This window comes from Nesoenas mayeri (genome assembly GCF_963082525.1).
Source record: "Nesoenas mayeri genome assembly, chromosome: 8".
NCBI classification, from domain to species: domain Eukaryota; kingdom Metazoa; phylum Chordata; class Aves; order Columbiformes; family Columbidae; genus Nesoenas; species Nesoenas mayeri.
Window position 1 is genome coordinate 7045187 of NC_137554.1, and position 23043 is coordinate 7068229.

Here is a 23043-nt window from a genome sequence, read left to right on the forward strand (position 1 = left end):
GGAGCCTCAGAGGAAGACAAAGATGCCACAAGAAAACTGCTGTAATTACAATTTTATGTGGCACGGAGGCATATGACCTTGAATTTAAATTTGTATTCTTCTGTATGGGTAATTTCTAGCACTTTATTTTAATTTGATCCTACAAGGTCTGGATTCCAAATATCTCTATCAAGTGGCAAACCTGTGAAAGCATCTCCTTCCCAGAGCCTCCAAAATCATAGTGCCAGTTTAGCAGATCTCAGTCTTTTTGTCAATTAAATAAAACAAGAACTAGATCATTTTCAAAGTATTCACAAAATAATCTTTCACTTATAAAATGGCTGTCCCAGCATTCTTGTATCAGATCTGACCTCAGCTCTTTAGATCTAAACAGTTCTCTAAAAGTTATAAAAATAAAGAATTGATTAATATACAAATATATATTTCAGTGATAAGAGAATAATATTAAACAAATTCCTTTTTTAATCTACTTTAAATTAAAATAAATGTTTTCAAAAGTCTGGGCTGAAGCAGATCTTTATCTATTGACTCTTTAATGGAACCCATTCCCTGCAGATGGCCACATACAACTTAATGTAAGAAGTTCATTACTACAAAAAGACAGTGAACATATTTCCACTAGCAAAGCTATTCATAAAATCTGCTGTGCCAGTTGGTTTTTGGTATCTTGCTTTCAAGAAGTACAGATATTTCTAATATTAGAAGCAAACCCTAAGTAATGAAAAGTCGTGAGCTTCTTTAGAAATTTACTTCTTTCCCTGTTAATATTTGGTTTGCAATAATCCAATTTGGTTTGTATACTGTTTGTATACAGCATAATATAAACGCTCTGAATGAATGCACACATATGTACAAACCAGTCAGTGATTGAGTTAAAAGACATGGCTGCTCACTGGGTCATTTCAGACTTTCACAATAACACATTTTTCTGTAATATCCATGACAACATCATCTAGGTTGTTCCCTTCTTCCACTGATATGCTCATGCATGTTTTCCTTCCATTTATCGCAAGCAGCCAAAACAGCAAGGAACATTTTTGAACAATCTGTAATACTCTTCCTGAATCTGAAATAAAAATATTGAATTCAAATATTAAACAGATTTATTGATAGGTCTATAAGCCTTTAAACTCATTTTGTATTATTCCCGTCACTAGATGTTTTAAGATGAGGCTCCTTTTGACTTTAGGAGAGAATACTGAAGAATGTACCAAAACAGGTCCTGAAGAATATACCATGCTGCCAGCTGGAAAGACTGGAAGTGAGCTTAGTTGTACACATTGCTTTATTTCGTCAGGTTAATGGCACTACAACTAGTTTTAAAATTTAAAAAAACCATTTTTCCATGTTTCATAAATTGGTTTTAAACACAGCAGGAAATATGTGAGAAGGTAAAAATTGGTTAGAGATTCTGTCTCCACTGAAGGCAATAGCAAAATTTTCCTTCTTCCCTTCTCTCCCCCATCAATGGCACAAGAATTTCCTCCCTTGCCCTGATTTGCACCACAACTCCACTCCAGGGCTGGGCACCTGCCTGTGTAGGTACATGAGACTGCCCAAATCAGAATCCCACAAGGAATGGGGCACTTACCTTCCTAGACAACACGCAAAGAAATATGAAGATGAACATCCCCTGGAATGCGTTGAAGATTGTAAAAAGATATGCAGTAACCACAGATCCCTGGATGACATGGAGGACCCCAAAGATCCAGGTAGCCCCAAGGAGGAACAGGAGAGCAAGAGCACCTCGGGCACAGGATCTAGAGGGAAGGAAACATTGTAAACGGCATGTGGACATGTACTATTTTCCTTCCTTCACTGTCCCGGGTGATGAATGCTGCCCAGGCCATTTTTGCACAGCTGCAAGGGCCTGGGAAGCGCAAATGCATGGGCTGCTCTTTAGGGTGTGCTGTAGCACTGCGTCACGAATCGGCTCACATAATCACTGCAGAAGAGCAAAGGAGTAAAACTGGAGGGCCTGAAAACACTGGCTTCTTTAATCTTCAGATATGTTTTCTCTGGTGTACTGCAGCACCATATGATTTGATTTAAATCTACTGTTAGTGTAATTCCCCAAGGAAAAACATATGTCTGTTATGAAGCATTCCCCCACTTTGCCTCCTCCCCCTTATCTTCCTCAAAAAAAAAAATAACCCAGAAAAATGTACAGTATGCTCTTAGGTCAGTACGTGTGCATGACATCAAAGGATTCCCAGGCTGCCTCTCAGGTTCTCTGCAGAAGACAGTGCCAGTTGTAAAACTAGACTACCTTTCTTCCTTTCATTCTTTTTCTTAAAAAAAAAATAAAAAAATCTTGTTTTTAGAACACAAATACTCTCAAATAGTTCCTGGGTCGGCATATAGGCGCTTTAAAATTATAGAAACTGATTGGCTACGATTTTTTGTTTTCCAAGATGCTGTAGAGTCCTGCTCACAGGCTTGAGCAAATTACAGCGTGTTGTCTTGAAAATGAAGCCACTGATTACTTTCTTATTCATTTTCAGCCCAGTCGTTGCAGGACTTGCTTTGAACAACAGACATTTTTAGCACTATTCCTCTGAAAATGAATAATTTTCAATTTCATTAAAACCAGCTCACCACATGAAGCCATGAAGGGTGAGGAATAAGAGAAAGTAATCAATCAAACAATTGCTAAATCCTAACTATAAATCTAGTGAAATACATTGAAACTGCAGGAGTGTTCCTAAGCAACACAAACAGTAAGTTGTTTTCAATGTTCCCTGTAGTACACTTCAGCTTTTCCTGCACAAACGGTTTTCAAGGTCCCTATAAATCAGTTTTAAAGAGAGTGAGTTGATGGAAAAATCATAGCAGCATGCAAAGTAAAAATCCTGGAGAGAATCTCCCCACCCCCCCAATGCTCCAGAAGCACAATGTCCTACTGTAGACTTTTTACAAGTAACATGAATGGCTTGATTCTCTTATCACCAAATTCCTTGTTACTTCATGGCAAATATTTTGGTTCCAATTCAGGCATAAGTTTTGAAATCTGGTTTAGCTTGCATTGAGGCTGTGGAAAGTACTTAAGAAAATAGGACAATGACTGCTTTAACCTTGCCATCAGCCTTTACCCTCTGGTTGATACAGGCCACTGGAATTTGTCATACACCTCCCACACAACCCCAGTGGCACTGTACAAGGTATTGTTCAATGGGAATAAAGATTGCAAATCTACCTCCAAATCTATATGAGGGGATAACATGGGAAAAAAAAGGAGTTTATTTTTCTACAAATCTTCAAAAAATTAAACTGTTCTTTTTGAATACGCCCTTTCATCTCTCGCTGTATTTAAACTTACAGAATGTAGAATTTGAATTAAATGGCAAACTTACCTTATATTTTCATAACAACTAACTTCTGGCTTTAACATTGCAGTGTGTCGAAATACTTTATAAATAATCACTCCAAAAGCCAACAAATTGACCTGGGGGGAGTGAAGAAAGGCACTTTTAGTTCAAACCAGGATGCTTCTGAATTTCTGTAACTGTTACACATTTAAATGAAACAAGTCAGGTAATGTTTCTGTGTATATGAAACCTACAGAATTCAGTGCCGGGAGGAGAAAAAACCTACCCTTTTCTCATCCACTTCTATTAAAAAAATACAAGCCCTGTAATAAACATCGATCACACAGGGCTGTAACTCTACCTTATCTCAACAGTATCACTACCGAAAGTCTGCAAATGTTTATTGATTTTATTGGTAAATCGCTTTGATTTCCAGCTGAGATTTTTTTTTTCTCTAAGTAGAGTTGTTAAAGAAAAGGGAAAGGGAAAGAAAAAGGGAAAGGAAAAGGAAAAGGGAAAGGGACAAGGAAAGGGAAAGGACTCCTCATCTCCATGGAGTTTTTTAATTGTACTATATCACGTGGATCTTGACAAAATGTGTGTCTTTTGTTGCTGAATAACATTAATACCATCATATGTTCTAAGATCTTTGGGGTATGAAAACTTCAAAATGGCATATAAAAAGTTTGAGGTTTACACAAAGAATTTTTAAGAAACTAACTTTGGTTGAAAGGCTCCATGCTGGGTATTCTCCCTTATATTTTGTGTTTGTTTCATAGGTGAATAATTTCAGTGTGTTTTTCTCCTGACTTCATTATAATGGCATTGCTTTGAGTTTGAAACAGAAAAAAAGCAACTATAAGAAGCACTTTTGCAAATGATGCTCAATTGGGGTTCTGAACCTCTGTTTGCTCAGCTAGGCTTCACTGATCTTTCATTTAAATTTATACAGCATTCCTTTAACAATGAGGATGGGTTTGCTTTCTTGCATTTAAAAAAAATTCTTATCTTGCTTTGCAACATTTAACGTCAGAATCTATTAAAAATGTTAGTAAATGGACAAAATTTTAGCTGGATGTCATCCAGATACTATTTGTAGATCTTCAGCTGTAATCTCTTCGTTGGCTCCTGTGGGCTTCCAGCTGTAGACTGAAAAGAATTAATGTCTTCCCCAACTTGTTTCTCCAGAACGACTGTGTGGTTTTCCTCCCTCCTTCTTTTTCTTCAAAAAAAATTATCCAAAATGAAAACAAAAGGCTGCTGTAGGAACACAGCATCACTTTAAAAAGAATCACTTGCATTTGTTAACACTCGTTATGCACGTCCTTAGAACATTTTTGTTATGTCAAGGGGGGGGAGTATCTGATATTAAATGCAGGCTCGGCTTTAATTAGCTGCATGCTCATACTTTAATACAGCATGATGTATTTACAATTTGATAAGACAGGAGATAGAGCTGATTAGCAGTTTAGGGAATTAATCCTTCACTGAATACCTTGTACTTGCGCTGTTCGTGAGAGCTATTCTGAAGCTCCTTATATTTAAAATTGTAATCTATAATATCTCCTAAACCAGCAATTTTTCAAAGTTAATTATAAGTCAGTCAGCAGTTGTGGGTAATTATATGCAGACTTACTTTTTATCTTATATTTGTTGTTGAATAATATCTCAAATAACTTGGTGCGCACACTCTAATCTGCATAACCCACCTAATGTATTTATTAATCTGAAAAAGGTAGGGTGAAAAGTGATCAAAGTTCCATGATCACGGAGAACACACACCGCTACTTCTTCAGAAACCGCTATCAATATCGCAGCAGAAACCACGTGACCAACCTTCCTCTCTGCTGACCTGTCACCAAAAGCCCTAATGTCAATGAGAGCCTTCCTATTGCCATTAATATGTTCTGTAAGAAGCTCTGGAGCCAAACCCCCTTATCCTTTGGCCATAGAAACCAGCTGCAGACCCAGAGAGGTTTTGCTGAGCAAGGATGGGGCTGATGTGGGGCCTCGTGGCAGCAGACTTCATTTCTCTCTGTCCCAGTGGGGCTCCTTTACACAAATACTATTTACAATGTCTGTTGCACAGGATAATAGGATTTGGCCCTCTGCATTAAAGTAATACCCATTAAGTATGATCTTTTCATTCATCAATCCATTCCAATGGGAATAATCTGTACGTATCGGGGGAACAGGAGAGGTTAACACCGGCTTCTCAGAGTCAGCTGCCAGAACACAATTATTGTACAATACATCTCAGGTAGCCTCGCAAGAGGTAGTGTTACAGGGTAATGAGGGGGAGCTTAACTTCTGAAATACCCAGTCATTTCCAAGATTTATTAAAGTCTTAAGTTGTTTTTTGCCCCATTTCGAAACACTTCATTAATAAAAAATATCTATAGAAAAGTATACAGACTGCCTTTACACAATGTTCAGTATCTCAAAACAGTAGCTTTTGCACAACATAGTATTTTGGGTTTTTTTTTCCTTTGTTCCTTCCTTAGTTAGAGGCCTCTGGAACTGCATTTTGTCCTTTGAGGGACAAAATAGGCAACAACAAAGTAGTTGTAACTGTCTCATGACACAGAAATGCAACAAAACTTAAGGGAAAACAGTAACATGGACTCATGGGTAAATCCAGGAGAAATCACTAGTTAATGTCAATAATGTGTCATGTGTGACCTTTAGAGAAAACTGGTAATGTAACAGGTATCCTAAACTTTATATATTGTACTTCAAATTGATACTCTGTATATTCTTTGCTATGAACATACCAGTAGTCTCAGCTATCTCTAGGAAATGTAAAGTAAAAAGTTCACATTGGGCAGTTGGACTGAGTAGGAATACTGAGAAGATGGACTCAATAAGGACGGATATCCCCAAAGAGCCATACATATTTCAACAAATGGGATGGGAAATCAAATCACCCAAAATACCTAGTCAAAGATAAAACCATTTAATACATTTGAATTTGTATCCAAACCCAAACTTCTAAGGAGCATAAATGTAGGTAGTAGGCTGTAAAAGTCATCCAGAACATAGACAGGCAAAGGAATTCTGGACCCCCAAATCTTCCAGCTGAGATAAACTTGAGAGACATCCGCATGAGACACTGAAACATCTAAAAATGCTTCAGCTGCCACTTATAGCCAAATATTGTGTTTTATACTTATACTTCAGTTGTAATCGCATGTTTTCATTTTTGTAATTAAACCACAATCTTCAGATCTTGTTGAATAAACCTCTGATGACATTATAATTAATGCTGCCTTAAGGTGACAGGCAAGGTGAATGAGAATGAAATGGCAAACATAAGGCACGGTGTCTCCGGAGAGGCAGCACGCTGGAGCAGAGCAAGATGTGCAGGCAGCTGTGACAACACACTCAGACCAGGCTTTGCACAGGCCTGGGAAGGACCAGCCTGGGGACAGCTGCTGCCACTCGCCGGCTTTGGGGAGAAGTTACCTGTATAATGAGCAGAGCTACTCCGCGGCTTTGGGCAAACCCAAAGCGTGAAATGTTGTGGCATGGCCACAGTTCTGTCAAGTGAATAACGACATACAGTGTGACACGGTAAGTTCATGTGCCTTTGTTTTCAGTGTTATTACACGGCTGAGCAGTCAGAGAAACTGCTGCATGTCCTGAGAGGGGCTTCTCGGCAAGTCTAATAGGCTAAAGGGAAATTGCACTGATTCCAAGCCCAGACCTGAAGTTTTTTTTGTACTTAACAAACTGCTCCAAACTGCTGTTGGGCAAACAGGACACTCAGTGCTTGCTATTTCGCAACAGAAACCTCTGACTTTCCCCCTGTGACCCCAATTCTGTGACATGCTGAGCATCCCCAGCCCCACTCCCCAAGTGCAAATCAGCTTTCACTCAGGATGCTCAGGTGAACTACAGGATTAACAAGCTTTTTTTTTAAGTGGTTAATCAAAGACAAGAGCTGCTATAGGAACAGCCTCTGCTCATAGCATCTTCAGGGAATCATTTCTCAAAGATATTTGTAGAAGTATTTTTAACTTTCTTAAATTCTATAGATGTTGTGTTATATTTATGAGGAAATGGTAGGAAGCTTAAAATACGTTTACGTGAAACAGCCATTAAATAAGGGGAGTTATAAGGATCCCATAAAATCAGGGTCTTGTAGATACGGGCAGCTACATTTATGTATCTGTATGACCGAGGATAATCTCCAAGGAGTCACAAATCTGGATGAGCTAGGACTGATTGTACACTTGCGAGTTTAAAGGGAGGATGGTAAATGTTTGGTACATCTCTCTTGGGAGATGACCTGAGTGAAGGGTCATGAGGATTTAGGACTTTGGAGTGACTTCTGGCTCCACTAAACCAACAGCAGAACTCTGTTAAACGCCATGTTCGCAAATGTGACATTGGTGGTTAAGGTAAAGCAGGCACGCAAGGAATTGTTCAGAACCATCTGGAGTGGTACAAGTCCTCAGATCAGATCTGACCCACAGCCACAGCCTGGTCAGGAGAATTTCCTCTTGCAAAGAAATTCACAGGCGAGAAAGACCAATTGAAAATTCAAAGAAATTTCCTGGTCCTTTCCTAATCATCTTGTCAACAATAAGGAGGTTTTGCCAAAGGAATGAGCCTGGGGAGTTCTGTTCAATCAATCACATGTATTTTAGGATAGGATGGGAAAAGTTGTATGTGGTGTTAACATATCCACACCTAGAGCTAGGATGGCTCTGTAAATCTGTTTGCAGATGTGTCCCTCCCTCTGTCTCATTACTACCATGGCTAACTGAATGGAGTTCTTCTGCACAGGCTCTGTAAAGAAGGGAAACTGCCCAACAGTGGGCTTGGATAGTGCAAGATACTGCTGCTTTGGCTTCTACTAGCAGTTCTGGACCACCACAGCAGAATTTCACCCATCCACAATTTGTAGAAAAAAATAATAGAGTTGTATACATATCAAGACACAATATTTTTTTTTGTTTCTTTTTTCTAAAATGAGGATCCAGAAGAACACAGAAAAACAATCTCATCTATTATCTAAACAAATTACAAACATCCCTGTTGATTACTAACTGCATTTTGCAAGCTAAATAATAATATAAAAATGAGCACATAGGTCCTAAAATGCTAAATGTTCCAAGCTGTTGAAGTTCTGCTAATAGCACATTGCTTAGCAACTGCTGTATTTAAAATAGGTCCTTAATTCCACTTTTAAATGTACGTATTTTACATACTGGAAGACTAACATAATGTTCTATCCTCAAGTAAATATGATGTTAGTGCTTTGCACTGCATGAAACACTCTGTGTAGGTACAGAATGATAGTTATTTTTAGTTGAGCACTGAATGGTATGAAATACACTAAATTTAATAAAGCATGCAAAACATCTGCCTGCAAATAAAAATATTTGCACTCGTGTTGAAGAGTTGTAGTTTCTTTCATAATTAATTACAATTAAATTATAAGATACTGAGTGAAGTGATATCTCATCATTTTGCCCCATCAAGGTAGCTGACAGCTGCCAAATTTGGCAACTAAGAAATCTTCTTTTCCTTCCTCCTCATCACTATTTTTCTAAGCAACACAAAAGAGCACTTGAAGGCTCAGAGGGAAATGGTCCATCTTGCATGGTGGTGGCTCAGGTAGCACCTGGATATCTGGTAAAATGAAACAGATTGGGACGAGAAGCATTCAAGAAAATGTTGTCCAACTTTTTTTTTTTTGTCAAAAAATGTCAGTTCATTAGCACTAGAAGACATTAACTGTTTAAGACTCTACTTTCACCAGGCAAGGCTTCCTGGCCAGGATAGCTTTTCTGATTAAAACCAGAAAGGACACTCCTGAACAATGAAAATCCCTGTGGACAGGGCATTTATTCAGGATGTTGAAGACAAAGGCTCAATTTTCTGCTGTACTTAATATTCAGACTAGGCTATGACCCTTAGTTTCTGCAGCCTCCGTACCAAATATTCACTGCTATTGCTCTGTCAGCCCTGCTGGATCTATCCCATGCCATATAAATAATTAAATATTCACTGAAGGGAGCAGGGAGACCTGGATCTCCCTTATCCCCCTATTCCCCATCCAAGACAATGTGAAGACAGTTCTTTTTTTAACAGTGGAGTAATCGCTTAACGTGAGGCTGAGTTTTTGAAACTATTCCTATACACATGTATTTATAGAATGAAAAAGGAATTAGTAATTTCATCTATGATACCTTTGTGTAAAAGATACACTGCAGCCCTTCAAAAGTTATTAAAACATTTTAAATACCAGCCTTTAAAGGCTCTCTAGTGTCACAAAGAAGAGAAGGTATAAGAAAGAGGCAGCTAATTCTAAAGATTCAGGCACACGAGTTCTGATTCAGTCTGAGGACTTTACATTCAAACTTCAAAAATGAACCCCCCAAATCATTCCCTTTTCCTTTCTTAGTCTCTGTCTCAATAATTGATGAAACCATCTATATGCTGATGTCAGATCTCACAAAAAAAGAATGAGAAAATTTCTCCTGCTGCTCTCTTAGGCATATACTTGAATTTTTTACATATATCATATTGAATTTGGCTTTTTCAAAGAATGTCTGAAGTTCAGAGCAGCTGTATCTGTATCAGTCTTTACAATGACCCTCATTATGAGTGTTTGAATTAATGAGCTTGTGATGGTCTGAATTCTGCCACAGAGAGCAATACATTTCTGTCTCTCTGGCTGGATGTCTAATGGCTGGGTAAAATGACAACATTCAGTGGGTCATCGTTATTTCAGTCAGAGGAGAACGGAACTAAGCTATTAACAATACAACAGTTTAAGCTTCAAAATGAAAATGTATGCCATATTAATTGCATAAAATTGGACACAAGCTGGCAGTCAAACAGTCTGGGTTTGTCTCCTGACTGATTTATCTCATGATTGTGTCCCCAGTGAATATACCTTCTTGAGTGCTTTAGGTATACAGTCTTATCTGGCAGTAGAAAATGTAACAAAAACATTAGGAAAAGCCCTTTAGGCTCTATTTTGGGGAAATACTTTCAATAATACAGTAACAGAATTTTATGATTCTAAGATTTTAATATTTTCACTTGTTTTAAAGGGTAAAATATAGCTAAATGAGTTTATTTCAAACCCCGTCTCAGGAAATACATAATTTTCACATAGGGTTGCTCTTTATGTATGGATACTTCAAAGCTGATTTTTTACATACCTCAAGCTGAAGATTCGGACTCAATTAAATGTTTCCTTTATATTTTTAGAACACTTACACCAAGCTGCAAATGAATAAATAAATGGGCAGGGTTTCTCTATTTCTCATCAGCATAAACAGTTTCCCAGCCTTCTGGATGCAATGTTGTTTCTTATTGGATTGCAAATCTAAACACATACTAACCTAGACGTTTTTATTTCACCTCAGTTCTGCAGCCAAGGTCAGGAGGGATGAACCAATAGAGCTGTACCTGACCTCAGCCATAAATGCTAGCCCAGCTAGATCTGATGATGGGAATGGGGTCTGTCTTGGTTGCTATGTAATTAATTAGGAGGTTTACTCATCTCTTTTTCCAAGAAGTTTTTGAGAAGGCATATTTACTTGGGAGTTGTTAATGACATAAATCAGATGGTTTAATGAACTGATTACAACTGCATCAAAGACTTCAGACTACATGTTACACCTGTCCTATGCTTTCTTCGCACAAATGCAAAACTGTCTTAGGCTGCTTCTGGACCATTATATAGGAGCCTTGCAGAACTATTCTTACCTGGCACAGAGGAGCAAAATAGTTGTATATTACCTTTTAGCATAACCAGCTTCAGTGAATGGATGAGCTACCAGGAGGGAGGCAGCATGAGAAGCACAACTGAGATGTTGGGTCTGACAACAGGCTCTATTTGCCACTTTGGAGGTATGAATAGCAGGCAGAAAGCTGTCTGTGCCTTCCACAGTTTGCCAAATCCTCTAAAGGATTTGGGCCTTTGCTTTTATAAATATTCACAATTCTGCTGCAGATGTGGTCACAAAATCCTATGCTGTGGCATATGCAGTTCTTTCAATGACCCAATGAAATTTCCAAGCAGAGTATTCACATGCAATTACTACTGGAAATTTAAATTTGCTTCTCTAAAGGCCTGCAAGTGATTAATCAAAGGGTCAGTAGAATAGTGGAAGGAAATGTGATTTTAGTGAGAAAATATGTAGTGTGGATGTAGTCATTATGGAATTACTAAATCCAAAAGATAGTCCAGTCTCTATTTACTTTCTAAAGCAAACCCACAGTGTCCTTTCAATGAACAATTTAGGGTAAGCATATGTGTTTATAGTAATTGAGCTTATAGCAAACCAATGTAAAGAGTCACAAGAACATCTAAAACAACTATATATATATATAAACCTGATTCAGATAGGTGTGTGGCTTTCTTGACAAAAAAATCCACTGAAGCTTAATATACATGGATCTATTAAAATGGTGGGCACAATTTATCTTGCTAGAAAATAAGGATGCCCGGGACATTGACCTGCACGGAGCTGTGGGACGTCTCAGGAAATGTGCAGAGCCAGCTGGCACCTGCGGGTGCTCTTCCCTCTCCCCTGGGCATCCACCTGTACTCCTTCACCTGCTGTTTCTGCTTGCTTCACTCTGGATGACAGAGAACACATGTGACTTTTCAAGTCTAATGTCCTTTCAGTGGATCTGATGGAGAAAGTCTTTCTTCTAACACTACTAGCTAAGTGTTTGCTGTGTCTTTTTGTTGTTGTTGTTGGGTTTTTTTTTTAAACAAACAACTTTTATATGGAACATCCTTCAAAGATCCTTGAGCCTTATGTGATGAGTTTGTTCCTATGCAACAAAATAAGAGCAAATAATTTCCATTTTTGAGACTAATGGCCACAGCCTCTTTTTCCAAGTATTTCCAGCGGCTTCAGAACAGGGACTTTTATGACAGAGGACAGTAAGGAAAAACCTTAATTTCACATGAAAGCCCTGGTCTTGCTGAGAAAATGCATCCATTGGGTATGCCAGTATGGAAGCTGTGGCTTGGAGATTAAAGCGGGTCCTGTCCACTGAACAGGGCAAGTGCTATTCTGACTCAGTGATTATTTAGCACAGCGGGTATTGTTGTTGCTGAACAACATTGTGGTTTGAACTAATCTGTTTCCACCAAAGCTGCAGACTCAGTCTTTAACGCCACTATGTAATTAATTATCTCCACTTTATCCACAATGGCATAAGAAATGCAATGGAGACGCCCTTAACTGAAGCCACAGAGGAGCTAATGAAAAGGGGACTATTATTCTTTCATAAAGAATAATAAAGCCATTGCTAGTCCTTGTAGGAAATTTATTTCCACTAAAAAGGCAGACTGAGGAACAAGATTAGATATAAAAAATGTTTAAAACAGCTATTTTCTGAAAAAATGTACACTAAATGGTACAGAGTATGCTCTTCTCATCTATCTAAGAAACATAACTGGGCATTTATCACAAATAACCCTTTGGGGAAAAAAAGAAAAAGAAAAAAAGACACACAAGAAACCCAAACCCACATACACAGGATTTTCCAAAGCATAAATATTCACTAAAAAATGTAAGATGGTGATACAGTTTGTTTTGATGGAGATCAGAGGTAAAAAAAAAAATCTATATTACTCCTTGGAATATCAAGAAATATCAAGAATAATGAACATGATCCACTTCACTGAAGAACAGGAATAATAATGTGAAGAAGCCTGAAGAGGTAGTATACCTGATTACACCAGTGTGGTGTGATTGACTTCAAAGGGTATTGTGCTTTTTCAAGCAATGGGCTATCAGATCATGCTTGATATTGAAGTTGGAGAAAACGTATAACTTTAAACTCTTTGAATATTTGCTTTTCTACAAGAAAGATGTGCAGTTTGAATTGCCTAGATTAGAGTTTTAAGTACATGGAATTTGTGAGTATATGAGAAAATACCAGAGCAATGGATTTGCCAGGAAATTTTTCTGCATTGATTGCAGCAGTAATACTAATCCTGAATCAACCTAAATGCACATAACTGAATAAGTATTAGGGCTGTCCAATAAGATATGATGAATGCACTATTCCATTAATTTTACCTTTTTTGTTGAATAAATTATTTGACAAATAATGGTAAAATTCATCAAATAAATTATCTGATGAATATATTTTTAAGTAATTGACTAGCTCTAATGAATATGCAGGCAGTACCTTAATGAAAAGCATTACTCTACTGTTAGCCTGCTTTCATCACTCATATGTCACTTTTTTGTATTTTGCAAGTGCAATCTGTATATTTTATTCATTTACCCATTCATTTATACATGGGAAGTTCAAACCAGTATGGTTAATCAATCACTGCAATTCTTAGAATATTTTTGCTTTACATTTGATTATTCATTACATTTACTATATGCAGGAATGCTTAATAAAAATAACTTTGGTTCTTGGGAGAGGTATCCTCAGAAAAGACTTCTTGGCTTGTATGTTCCAAATCAGGTTTACAAGAATGCTCTGAAAATTGCAGGGTCCATTTATAAGACATTTTTGTAGTGCAAACACTACAATTACCAATTATTTGGAAAAATCAGAGCTTGCCAGACACCTTCAAGGTCTCTGATAACACACATTAGAGAAGGAAAACAAGGAAGAGTGTAGAGGAGCCACCTCCTCACTGCACAGTGCTAGGATGTTTGGATAAAAGCCACGGAGAGGATTATTTGGATGATGTTCAATTTTGGAAATATTCCAATCTCAAAAAGCATGACTGCATTTTGTTATTACAGAGGTGATCTCAAAAAATGATAATGATAGATTGATACTGTTAAACAGCAATTGCACCTGTTAATGTTACAACATGTCACACTACTGAGTCCTGGTTCCTCACAGATGTATGCCCATTTATTGTGTCAATGACAGTGGGTACAACAGTCAAGCCTGCCTGACTCCATCAGTACTGCAAAGGTGCAAATCACGGTGTCATGGGTGAATTTGAACTTCCCGCATGAAGCTCAACTGAACAGATTTAATAGGAGAAGGTTGTGGGAGACAGATATGTTATTATAGAAGAGTTGTCTATAGCTGCACTTGGAGTAGCAGCGATTCTCTTCCAAATTCTCCTTTTAATGGCTTTTAGACTTTCATAAGTATAGCATTAATAGTCTTTGCCCAACCCTTTCAAATGACATTTCTTCTTCTGGTTTGACAACTAACCTAGAGCTGTCCCTCACAGTAGGTACAAGTGGAGGGACTTATCCTGCATTCCCAGAGTTTAAAAGATGAAGTTTCCAGCAACATGGGTGATGCAGAATAAAGTTCTTAGACAGGCTTGCTCTCACTCAATGGAAAGTGAGCTGTCATGCCAGAGGTGAGGGAAGCCACGTAGAAGTCCTCCACAATGGGAAGGAGTTTGTGCCTGGCTGACATTATATGCTTATCAAAACTGCAGCTGCATTACCCTGCAGACACACGGTTATTTCTATTCTACGCACTTCTTATTACAGGGAGGTTATTATTGTAAGAGTGCATTACAAAAGAAAAGAAAATGTTCTGGGATTTTTTTTTTCATTTTCATACCTTTTATCTCTGGAGCTTATATTTGTATTTGCCTCAATCAGGCATGGGTTGTGGTGTGTGTGAATGTTTGTCCCTTAAAGCTTGTGATAAACTCACTTTTCTATTAAAAAGTTTAAATACTTGTTATAAATAATTTCTCCATAGTTGTATGCTTTGATCTAATCTACTGCATAGTTTTAGCTAAAATGGTTGTGGTTCTAAAGATTACAAATATTAGGAGGAAGAAATAAGTTGTAGAAATTATCTTCAGCTTGCAGCTTGCTTTACAAAGGTTTAAAATGCCCTTTCTTTCGTAACTCCATCTAAAGAGCTTCTGACCCATTCCTTTTCATGTACAGTCACCAATCTAATAATATTAATAGTAATAATAACAATTTTTAGATGAGATCAATAAGGCCAGTGCTTTACACTTAAGAATTCTAACAGAACCTTAATATTAATAAGCCAACACCTTCAGAAGTAGTGTTACTGCTTAGGCATTCAGAGAACTTTTTTGTTCTCCTGATAAGCACTTGAGCTCCCTTGTGCTTCAGTATTACTGCAGATTTAAAGCCTAAGGATGTGTTTGAAATAATGTGCAGAAAATCCACTGATACAGAACCGGTTCTGTTCTTCATCATTTACACACTGTCTCAAAGGTACAGTACAGTATAATCCAAACCACAAATCTCCTGAGCTCCCATTCACAGAAACTTAAAGCACCATTTGGGTACCTGGGCATTTGTGCTGACAATGAGTTTAACGTTTTTGTGCAAGAATCAGATTTGTGGTGAGTAGTTTTCCAGAGGTTTGCTATCCAAACCCTCCAGGCTATCCTGGGAAACCTGCAAACTAAATGCTATTAGTGGGCGAGGCTCAGGATTAAAACTAAGCTTGAAGCTACAGATTTTGCAGCTTTCTATATGAGGGTTGTGGTGCTCTAACTGGCTACCCCAGAACAAAGCCAACTTATTATTTTCATAGTCCTTAATTAGATTATTTTAAATTTATTTATTTATTTATTTATTTATTTGATAATTGTGGGCAGAATGGGAATCTCAGAAAGAGATGGGCTTCGGGCTTCCTGAAGGCCACTACTTTGGAAAGAGTTTAATCTTTATTATGGTGGTGCCCAGGCAGTATGCTGAACAGGAAGACTGGACAATGGAAGCAAAATGAGCATCACCAATATGCCTTCCACAGACCAGACATATAACATCAACTTCATCTTCTGGAGTCAGTACCTATTTTCATAAAGTTTTTCATATTTTCCTTAGACAATAACCTGGATTGGGTGTGAGCAAATTAGCTCACTCCCTGCACTCTTTGAAAACATCCCTTTTAGAGTTCAGCCTTCAATTTGCTATCACCCTATCAAAATAAGCTGTCTAAATGCTCAAAAAAATCACACAGCAGATGAAGCAGCTTGCTGAAAGCGAGTTGCCCTTCCTCCCAGGTTTAGTAGTGCACTATTGTGAAGAGACAAAGGTATGCAAATACTGTGAAAACAAGCTATGACAAAATACTTCCATAACATAAACTAAAACAGTAAAACAACCACAGGTCTATTTACTGTCCAGCTATAGCTCTGTGTGTGGCTTTATTTAAATTATCTGGCTGTTCTCCTCATCCATAGGAGAACTGCATTGGTGCACAGGGCCTGTATCAACTTCCACCACTTTCCTTTTTTCTTTTAATTTGCAGGGATTGCTGGAACATCTCGAGTGCTCAAAGGGACTTCAGAGCTCAGCTTGCTGGCCAGCTAGACTGATACTAAAGCCACTGCAGACCTGCTCTGCCTCTGTGCTGTGTACCTAACAGCCCTCATCAGGCACGGCTCAGCTGGGGCTGAAAACAAGGTTACAGATACATCCATTTGGAGCATTTTGTGTATTTTGATAGTGCAGTTTTCCTGTACTGTCAGTGCAGTGGTACATCACTGCCCATAAACCTTCACCTGAAGGCAGGTGAGGAACAGGAATGAGAGCAACAACAAAACAATCCCAACCTTGCTGCCTTCAAGGAAGACACTAGGTCCAAAGAGGAAACAGGAAATCGTCAACTTAAACCTGGGAGTTGTAAGAATTTCCATGTAAAGGACAGTCTCTCCCCATTATTCTGTTTTATCGTGGTAACCTGTTGGCTGCCAGGGCCATCTGACTCCAGAAGCACTGAGCCAAGGAAGGTTCTGGTGCCTTGTCTCTCTGAAAGTCTGCTGTGCTTAGCAGGAGGGTGAGACAGGGGGGCATCCTCCTGCAGTTACATCTGGCAGGTTGCTCCCAGTCTGTACCAAATCCACAGCAGGAATTTGGGGTGGAAATTGACCAGAATCATACCTGATACTTTATTGAGTTTTGAAATGGCTAATGCATTGAAACAAAACTGCTTTGCTCTCCTTTGTGTTAGGCACTGCCACTTCTTCCCTTTTACAAATCTTCGCGTTTATCACCAAATAGCTTAAAAAGCAACAAAGGGTTATAACTGACTTGACCACAGATGTCACAGGGCCTCACCATTGTACCTTCTCCTCCTGTTAGCTCCAACTATTGCCAGATCACTGTCAGCCCAGTCATACACAATATTGCCCCATTACAGTTGGAATGGTTTGTTAAACTTCACAGCACTTAGAAACGCTCCTAAGGCACCAAAAATGTCTCGATTCAGAACTGAACACATAATACCTGCAAAATTTGCAGGTTTGAAACCACTTCCAATAAGAATTAAAAAGGCCCTCTTCACAGCTGAAATAGGGCTATCAATACTTGACTTGTCTGCCCATGTGAAATAGCAGGTTCTTTTCTCTGACGTCGCAATTTAGTTTAAAATAGCTTTGATGATAACAGGGTACACACGGGTAATAAAACCGTAAAGATGACAGTCTAATCTTACAAAGATGACCGATCACTGATAAGAGATTAAGTCACACAACATTTGAAAAACCAGAGTATCTGCCTGATAGGATAGTGTCTGTGTACATCTCCTGCTGAGCCATGCCAAGATGCCAACAACATACAAAGATGCTGCTTCTTAAGAAACAGAAATGCTTCACAGAACTTCTCAAACCATTGGGTTAAAAGAAAGAGAGTAAAAAAAAAAAAGATCCTATCTTATACTGATTTTTTTTTAAACATTCATTTTTCACGCTAGTGAAGTATTTAGATGTACAGCACATAAATAATTTAGAGACACCATAAAAAGGTCTAAATTAGCCAATTCTGCCCTATAATTAGCACTCACAGCTATGCTGGCAATGGGTGGGTGATTATTAAACACCTTTTATTATCGGTTTTATGTACTACAATAAAAAATGAAAATTATACTTACAAGAATTATTAGACATGCTGGTCCTATAAAACTCCATATAAAGTTATTCTTTGTGCTGAGCCAACATCTGAAAAGTAAACAGCAGAAAATGCCTTGAAACCTGTTATTGTGACTACTGAGTCCTTATGTATGTTGATTTGGACACAGAAACAGTGACTTACACTTCTGTGGTGCCATAGTACTTGTATCCCAGAGCAGCGGAGATTCCAACAACAACGGCTGGACTGACGTAGCCAAACACATAGAAATTCTTGTGCAAGAAACCCTTGTTGTAGATGACTCCCACAACTATAAGGTAGAGGTGAATACCTTCAATGCACATCCACGCAAAAGCAGCTAGGAGGAAATAATGGAGTAATCCAGCAGTAATTGAACAGAAGAGCTAGAAATTCAATCAGAGAAAGCAAGAGTCATAATTCTATTAATATGTCTCTGTTAATATAACAGCATATGCACAGCAACCTAGCAACTCTAAAGTGGTGATTCAGCAACCCAGATGTAGTGCTGATTGACAAGAACTTGGCCTATACCCACAAGCACACTTGTTCACTAGTGTTTTCTGTAGCAACTGCTAATATAAAGGGTCTACATTCAACTTTTCAAATTGATGAACATCTCCCCAGAAAAACTGCATAAATACATTTATAAGTTTGATCCCACAGTTACCGCTCAATAGTCTTTCCTTATCTAGACAAAGTTTATGATTCTGAAAGAAATGTAATGAGGCATCACAAGGTATTATTTCTGAAATAACTTCTTTTACTACATAGTGTTTGTACAATTGTATTTATATTCAGCTATTTATAGTAGGGTTTTTTTGATAATTCACGCATAATTTAATTTCCTAAAATGCATCCAAGATGCAAGAGTCAACAGCCAAACTTGTATGAAAAGCAACAGGGACAGGTCAAGACCTCATAAGCAGAAGGGGTAGGGGTCCTGCAGCCAACAGCATGATATCTTAAACTCCAGCCTGGGACTGCAGCTCTGGTCTGGCTTTCAGGGAGAACGGTCACACAGAGAGCCACCAATGGGACTCTGCACAGCGTCCAGCTGGATGTGAAAAGCAAAAATGCTGAACACATTGAGGCACAGACTTGGTTATGGTGACAAAGTCTAAATCAAATCCAAGGGGCAAAGTCAATATATGCTAGCTCAGGTGAAGGCCTTACTTCTTTAAATGACCATTTTATGTTCCCTGTTACTAGACTGGGAAGTCAGTGTCACTAGAACATCCATGCTGATACTGGGAAATATTACAAGTAGATGGAAGATCATATCTTATACTGTATATTTAATTTACAACACAAAATCAAGATACAAGTGAAAACTACCCACCTTATTATTGTTCATATTAATTCCAATCAGAAAAATAAGTTCCGCCAGGAAAAGGCTGCAGCAGAGGTTTTTGTGAATTGTCGTTCTAGTGCTTTGAATTTCACTGAAGAACCAGAATGTAAAAATGCACATGGAGAGGCAAATCAACGAAATAATTATTCCTAGCTGAGTGATTCTTGTAAGAATGTTATAATTTGTAACACCCTAGGGGAAAATTATAATATAATATTTAAAAGAATGGCTTTGTACCTTCTCAAGAAAGACCTCATTCTATAATACAGTTCTTTTCTTCTTTTCTACAAAATATTAATCAAAGCTGTTTGTAGAGTTTCACTGCAAATGTACACTTTGGATAATCTAAAAAGTATTGTTTTATTGTGAGACAGATATAATTCTAGGGGAAATTAGTAATGAACTGTAGACATTCCTGCTCTTGCATTTTCTGATATTTCTTAATAAAACTTTTTATTAACATCAGTATCTCCTAATAAGATTTTAAAAATCAGATCATTTTAGTGAATGACAAATTCACTGGCAGTAGGACATATATTAATATGACATGAACATTTTCTAATATAAAAGGACTTATCACAGCAGTGACTTAGATAAGCAAAATTGAATAACCGTCTTACTGAATTTGCAACATGATCAAAACAAGACTCTGAAATAACAATCACTTCAAACAAATGCTATTCCAGATTTGTAACATGAACATTCTCCAAAGAAACATAGGCTATTTTAATATTGGATGTGAATATTTTCTCTACAGGAAAACAGTTACATTTGCTGCTTGGTATTTGCACAAAGAATCTCTGCAATACGTTATTGTGCATCAGCATAAGGAGAGTATTCAGCTGACCATAAAATGTCTCCATTTTTTTTTTCTTTCTAAATAAAGGACCGGAGATTATTCTCCTCCCAGCCTTCCTTTTGAAAATAACTATATAAGTACCTGCAAAGGTTTTAAATCTGAACTGAAGACTTAGGATGCTATTTAGCAACCAGGAAACAGCCTCTATCAGCATGACATTCACAGTGTGAGGGAACGGTCTCAATACAGTATATTCATGCTAATATTCTGCTTGCTGTCATTTCTGATACCTCCTAAAGCTGCCTCCTGAGGCAGGACCTGAGCTCCTTCAGATCCCCACACAGACCCTGGAAATTTATATGGCACCTTAATATAAGAAGAACATAAATTGAGTGGTCATTCTCATTATTTTGTGCTGGCCATGGGTGTCCATGTTTAATAGTCATAAACTTCAAACTGATTATGCTATTGTAAATTCTCAGGAGAGAATTTAAAGCAGAATTTTAGATGCCAAGGTTAGATAAATGGGTGGTAAAGTTTTGTGAGAGACAAATTCTGGGCCATATGGTTACTGACCACCAATGAATGCCAGTTAAATCCCACAGCAGTCTTAAAGTTGGGATTTAAAATTTAAAGCAATGCACCAAAAATAAGCACAACAGGCTGTGTCTTTGGAACAAGATACTTTGCTGCATCACTGCTCTGTAATACTGCAGCGAGGACATAAGGAAATTCAAACATATATGGGAGGAATTTTGTTTGCTCTGTGCACAATAAATTGTGTGTTTGCTGAAGAAAAACAAGAGACAACCTAAAGGGGGAAAAGTACATAAGTTGCACTGAAATAGAAACATGAGGAATGAAGACTGGAGAAAGTATCAGGTAAAACACTGAATTAAAATAGCACTTACAACAGAGCCACCTGAGGACATCAAAACAGCAAAGTGCGTCAGATGATTACATTTGCATGAGATATGAGTGGAGTTGGAATGTGTCAGCTCGCAGCCTTCTGTAGCCCAGTTGCCATTCATTGTGTCTACTGAGTAGTTCCAAAATGCACATTTAATATCTTTATCTGCAGTCTGGAACAGAAACAAGATGTTTTACTGATGGCAAAAGGCAGGATATTTCCTATCAAGAGACTTTTCTCACGTTAGCCAGAGCAATTCATTAAAAATTGCTCGTTACCATTGGAAGGTTGGGAAATAAAACCATTTTGCAAGGCCTATTCCAAGCAATTAAAACAAGTCTGGGGATGGAAGCATTTTATCCTCACAGCTAACACCCCACCAAACATGCAGGCTAATCAGATTACTGAACCCTTCTGGCTCTTTGCGAAGATGTTGGAATTTTTACCTACTGAAAACATCGTTATATTTACTCCTGCACCTGCTGAACACGGACTAAATCCCAAGGTTACAGACACATTGCTTGTCCTGCTCATAGTTCCTTCCAAAGGAGCAGTTCAAAAACTGAGACCTATTCTGTGCATTTTATTAAGTAATCTGGGATAAAGGCAGGGTCACACCACACCTGATATATCAAGTGTGAAAACAGCAACGAATAAGACCATTAGTATTATTTATTATGGCTACTGCTTACTAACACTAGTCAAAGTCCCCACTGTACTAGATGTTGTATAAATATATGAAAATTGATATAAATGTGATATCTAGCGCAAATATTAGAAGTAACAAATTTAAAAGCTGTATAACCAAGACTAACACCTTGCCCCACTGCCCACCCTCCCTACAGAGCTTCACTTTCTTGTTATGCTTCTGCAAATTCTTTGTGCTATTTAGATGATTCTTCATATGCAATTGAAGTCAGCAATCTCTATATATACTGGAAGTAAAACTCAGTTTAAATTAATGCATTCAGATTTCAGAAACAATAAAGATTCAATACTATAGGTTCTCTGTTAACTCTTAGCTGCAGGTTAACTTTGTGCATTATTTTGAAGCATTTTTTCTTTTGTTCGTTTATTTGTTTAGTATGTTTTTTAACCACCTCAGAAGCTTTCAGAAAAAAAAAACCCAAACACCTAAATACACAATAATCAGGGTCCTGTACTATTCTCTGATTCAGACATCTACATTTTATTCACACTGCAACCCACCAAAGATGGCATTGTTGCCCTTGCTTTAGTCCCATAGCACTTTTCGCTGTATCATATTTAGTATATTGCACTTAGGATGTCACATTTGAGATTATCATTTATTTCTCTAATAAGATTAAACTCACATCAGCAAACAACAGAATTATGTCTCAATACATTATACAATGCAGGTACGGTTACATTACACAAAATAATTAGCTGTTGTTTGGTTTTATTTGAAGTTGATAATAATAAAAAAAAACCCCTTACCTTGGCATACTTTAAGGTAAATGTTATTTTCTCAAGCTCATAGAGTGAAGGTGGATTTGAGCTAATTGCAACAGCTATAACTGATGAGCTTACTGTCTGTCTCTGCTCTGAAGTATCTTTCAAGGAGCGGTTTTTAGGCGATGAAAGCAAAGAACCAATATTGTTATACCGCAGAAAGACAACTGCAACGGTGCCTATCAATCAAACAGACCATGTTTAGTAGTTGGTGGGTTTTTTATAGAAGAACAAAATTGAAGACATTAAGAAAACAATAAACAATCGACATTATTGCTGCTATTGCATAAAATATGCAAAACAGATGGAATCTTTGTGGAATACTTATAAAAATGTTTTAGTGACAATGAAATATA

The 23043-nt window shown here is 37.7% G+C and overlaps 1 protein-coding gene across 1 annotated transcript in view; it reads right to left on the reverse strand.

The window, feature by feature from the left end:
* Positions 1-1003: 1003 nt before the first annotated feature.
* The window catches only part of ADGRL4 (adhesion G protein-coupled receptor L4), a gene marked incomplete at both ends in the record, with an annotated part of 72288 nt that continues 50248 nt past the window's right edge, over positions 1004-23043 (reverse strand). The window contains 8 exons of the mRNA XM_080348884.1: positions 1004-1066; positions 1592-1760; positions 3354-3445; positions 18156-18222; positions 18317-18537; positions 19494-19697; positions 21216-21386; positions 22673-22866. Of these exons, the coding sequence (XP_080205010.1) occupies positions 1004-1066; positions 1592-1760; positions 3354-3445; positions 18156-18222; positions 18317-18537; positions 19494-19697; positions 21216-21386; positions 22673-22866 (1181 nt within the window). The remainder of the gene's footprint in view (positions 1067-1591; positions 1761-3353; positions 3446-18155; positions 18223-18316; positions 18538-19493; positions 19698-21215; positions 21387-22672; positions 22867-23043) is intronic.